General features: G+C 40.1%; 1 protein-coding gene across 1 annotated transcript; it reads right to left on the minus strand.

Moving 5' to 3' along the window:
* Positions 1 to 207: 207 nt before the first annotated feature.
* On the minus strand, positions 208 to 4,304 carry LOC123482835 (putative ferric-chelate reductase 1). The gene is made up of 7 exons (XM_045211758.1): positions 4,174 to 4,304; positions 2,589 to 2,773; positions 1,954 to 2,145; positions 1,674 to 1,772; positions 1,168 to 1,309; positions 759 to 947; positions 208 to 346 (listed from the first exon to the last, which is right to left on the minus strand). Exons 2-7 carry the CDS (start codon positions 2,769 to 2,771, stop codon positions 303 to 305), a joined length of 849 nt encoding a protein of 282 aa, XP_045067693.1. The 5' UTR covers positions 2,772 to 2,773; positions 4,174 to 4,304; the 3' UTR covers positions 208 to 302.
* Positions 4,305 to 4,589: the final 285 nt, after the last annotated feature.

Consider the following 4,589-nt stretch of genomic DNA (forward strand, 5'->3'; position numbering starts at 1 on the left):
AGTACTTGTCCTTGTATCACTGAGTCCATTCGGTAGGTTAATGTCTTACTACCCCCAACTAGAAGGTGTTTCATTAACTATGTGGAAAAACATTGTTGTACTTATAAGCATATTACTTCAGATCTGACATGGTCCTTTGTTCTGATACCAAATTGTCCAAAATGGGACCCAATTCCCAACATAGTGAAAGTACAGTACTATGTAGGGAACAGGGTGTAATTTGGGGACACAGCCTGACCAAGGTGAGTAAAGGTAAGGAGGCAGGATTCCTGAGTGCATGGTGCTTCCCCTTCAGACCTGCATTACAGCATCATCATACCTAGTACACCTAGCAGGATCAGAAGAGCTATGGAGGAGAGAGAGAGAGACAGAGAGAGAGAGAGAGGGAGAGAGAGAGAGAGAGACACACAGCGAGAGAGAGACACACACAGAGAGAGAGAGAGAGGTGGAAAGAAAGAGAGAGAGGAGAGACATTATTTAACCTTTCATTTTGATTTTCTACTCTAGCTAACATGGGATTATATGATATTAGTTACTACGGTAACACTTTAGAATAACTTCCATGAATTACAACATTATAAATGGTCATACACATTTATAAATGCTTCATAAATGATTATAAATGATTTATTAATAAATTGCTTTTAATGCTTATGAATGAAAAATTAAATATTTCTGAATAAATAGTTTATTAATGCTTAATCATGTTATCAGTTATAATTATAAAGTGTTAGTGGTGCTTCTTATGGGCTTATTACCTTGAGACAGGGTGTGCTGCAGGACAAAGGCGTGGCTGGAGGGAGCAGCAGTAGTGGAGGGTCTAGCAGTAGTGGAGGGAGCAGCAGTAGTGGTGGTGTTGTTCAAAGAGTTGGTCACATTAGTGTTGGGGTCGCCCAGGTCCACCCTTTTACTACTGAACAGGACAGCAGTGGGACTACCCAGTATTCCTGAGGGAGGTGAACAAGGAGAGAGAGAGAGTTAGAGAGCGAGAGAGAGAGAGAGAGAGAGAGAGAGAGAGAGATAGAGATGGACCCCTATATACTGATCTGAGGTCAGTTTAGCATTTCCTCCAGTAATGGTTAAGGTGATAATTGGGGGAGGGGAACTGATCCTAGATATGTACCTAGGGGAAATTTCACCAGGTGCGTGTTTGGAAGAGTGCCTCACCGTTAGCAAAAATCCCATTGGAGAGGGAGATGAAGTAGCTGGTGTCGGAGCTCTTGGTGGCCGTAGCGTTGGGGACAGTAGCAGAGAAGGTGCACTGGATGGTCTGATTGTTGACTGAGCCTTTCACAGAGTTCACAGGCAGCTACACAACACAACACAACAGTATTAACCAAAATGAACATTAGACAAATGTCAGTAGGCCTACACTGTAGAATTAGTCAGGTACAATGTTATTCTCCCAGGCAGTTTCCCAAATGGCACCCAAGTGTATATGCAGGGAATAAGTGTGAGAATTGGGGTCAAATCCAACTTCAATGACCACCCAGAAAATATGGAATTCAAGTTCATGAATACTGATACTTGTGCTCTCAATATCTTGTCCAACTCATCAAACTCATTGATTGAATACAGTTAACTTCCTGAATTTGCCTGGAATCAAACCACGCCCTGAAAGGCTTTCCAGAAAGTCACAAATTAAACACTGTGTTCTGATTGGTCCAACTCACTGTGTTGGTGATGGTCAGATTTCCATTGTTGAGGAGAGCGGTGAAGAACAGGACGATGCCGTTGTTGTTGGCACACACATAGGTGGTGTCATTACCGCCCTGTAGAGGAGAGAGAGGATGAATTCAAATAAACAAATAATAAGTATTCATTTTGGCAATTTCTTTCCATTCATGAATAAAATGTCAATGTCAATACCCCAAATTGACAAAATCCCAACCCCAACTCCCTTTTCCTTTGTATTGTAAAATGTATAGTAATTCTAAAGGCAGTTTTCCATACCTGTATGGAGTCTGTGGACAAGCCTACAGCGATGTAGCCGCTGGACACTCCTCGTAGCTGGAAGGAGAAGGTCTGACTCGAGGACTGCTGGGTGGAGACGAAGAAACAGGAACCAGCCACGGACGGATCACAGTTGTCTGGCACAGCAGCACATAACTGAGTCTTTCCACATTCCGCCCTTGAGATGTTTCCCTGTGTATGAAGAGTTCATCATTAGTTGCTGTCATGTTTGTCATTCCTTTTGAAATAGTGTAGTATATGAGTGCAAATAAAACTCCCAAACAGGCACTTTGCTAAATCTGCTTTCTGTTTCCATGGCAGTGTGTGAGGTTTATTGTTGAAATCCTTCAAATTTACTTTAAATACAGTTTGATTTCAGAGAGAGAGAGAGAGAGAGAGAGAGAGAGAGAGAGAGAGAGAGAGAGAGAGAGAGAGAGAGAGAGAGAGAGGAAACAAAGAGATAGAGAAAGAGAGAGAGAAAGAGAGAGAGAGGGGAAAGAAAGAGATACATTTAGAGAGGGAAGTAGTGATAATTAGTTGAGAGGAAAAAAAGAGAGTGAGAGGAAATGTGTGGTTCCTTTTTCTAGTCAGAGACTCTGTGAGACCAAGTGAGACATGTAGCCTAGGCAACTCACCGTAAGAGCTGTGACGGTGGTGTTGACAATAGGTGCCACGGTCGTAAGAGTAGTAACATTAGCTGTAGTATTAGCTGTATTTGTGGCGTTCGGGGCCACTGTGGAGTTCTGGGTCTGGCCTCTCATCGCCATGTACGCTATTACCATGACGACTGCCAACATCAGTCTGCTGCTATTGTCCATTCCTGATAAAGTAACGGAGATCCAGACGGTTAGGATATACTACTAGTGCTACTACTAATAATAATTCATTTGTTAAGGACGAATACAATTAAATATTTACAAAAGTAATCATCAACAGTCAGATGCATTGCACTATCATGCTTATGCTTGCATTTATGGGCTTGCACATGTTGATGATGATAGTACAAGCTTATTTCAATAGCTTTGAGTTGTATCAATGGCAATATGAAACTATCATACCAGCGTGAATAAAAACATGAACATTCCAGTGAATAAACATAGGCCTACCATTTGTGTGGTGATTGGTCATTAACTCATAGGGGTATATAAGACAACAAAACATTGCATAGTGAATGGGTAACATTGTTGAATTAAAATAGACCATAATTGTTTTCACATTATTAATTAGCAGTGGTGTAAAGTACTTAAATAAAACTAGTTTAAAGTAGTAATTCAGTCGTTTTGGGGGGGCTCTGTACTTTACGTGGTCCTCTGTAGCTCAGCTGGTAGAGCACGGCGCTTGTAACGCCAAGGTAGTGGGTTCGATCCCCGGGACCACCCATACACAAAAAATAAAATAAAAATGTATGCACGCATGACTGTAAGTCTCTTTGGATAAAAGCGTCTGCTAAATGGCATATTATTATTAATATATTTCACAACTTTCACTTTTACTTCACTAGCCTAAATTCCGAAATAAAATAATGTTATTTTTACTCCAAACATTTTCCCTGACACCCAAAAGTACTCGTTACATTTTGAATGCTTAGCAAGACAGGAAAATTATCAAATTCACGCACTTATCAAGAGAACATCCCTGGTCATCCCTACTGCCTCTGATCTGGGGGACTCACTAAACAAAAATGCTTGGTTTGTAAATTATATCTGAGTGTGCCCTGGCTATCCACAAATAAATAAAAAACAATACAATTTTACCGTCTGGTTTGCTTAATATAAGGCATTTGAAGTTATTTTTAGTTTTACTTTTGATACCTACCTATATTTTAGTAAATACATTTACTTTTGATATTTAAGTATATTTAAAACCAAATACTGGTTGACATTCACTTTAACTTGAGTCATTTTCCATTAAGGTATCTTTACTTTTAGTCAAATATATCAATTGAGTACTTTTTCCACCACTGTTAATTAGTAGATCCCTTAATTTAATTAAATCATGAGACAAGAACCACAAAAACGTCCGTATTCCAAAACGCTTATAATGTATGATCTGATAGTGTAGGCTACCAATTCATCAAGCGAACAGCTGCAAATAATAGACTACCATTATGTCAGTGTTGAAAATGCCGTCATGAAGTGAAACGTGAAAAAAACATAAAAACTAATAAATCGCTATTTTGTATATATCCACATCATCAGATAAAAGAGATGGAAACCTTACCTGTAATTTCTTGACTTGGAAGGTTTATTGAATCGAAAAGCGTCGTGGTTCTCCTTGAACAAGTTGTCTTCACGGTTACTGTAAGGTGCGCTAGAGAAGGAGATTTGACTTTGTGTCGATGTCACACCTGCCTCTCGCTATTTAAAACAGCAGGGGGGGTGCGACGTTCACAATAGCATGCAGGTACGTGTGACATCATAGGCTTCCCGGGGGAGGGGTGAACTGGCGACTACATTCAATCGAAACAATTATGTTGTTAAGCCTACTCCTGACCTCCGACAATAGATTGTGTCCAGTTACTGCGACCTTTTCCCAAACACCCATCTTGCTGGTTAAAATGTCGTCCTTTCACTTATTTGTGTATTAAATATGTTTGGCGACTATAGCCAAGGCTATTCGCAAAGAAAGGGAAATAA

This window comes from Coregonus clupeaformis, chromosome 39 (assembly GCF_020615455.1).
Source record: "Coregonus clupeaformis isolate EN_2021a chromosome 39, ASM2061545v1, whole genome shotgun sequence".
NCBI lineage: Eukaryota > Metazoa > Chordata > Actinopteri > Salmoniformes > Salmonidae > Coregonus > Coregonus clupeaformis.

What these genes read in the sequence shown, in the direction of transcription:
- LOC123482835 (XM_045211758.1), bottom strand. Translation starts at nt 2,771, where the DNA reads ATGGACAATAGCAGCAGACTGATGTTGGCAGTCGTCATGGTAATAGCG. An exon ending in CCACCGTCACAGCTCTTACG is followed by an intron (nt 2,146 to 2,588) that starts GTGAGTTGCCTA and finishes CTTCATACACAG; the next exon opens with GGAAACATCTCAAGGGCGGA. An exon ending in TGTCCACAGACTCCATACAG is followed by an intron (nt 1,773 to 1,953) that starts GTATGGAAAACT and finishes TCTCCTCTACAG; the next exon opens with GGCGGTAATGACACCACCTA.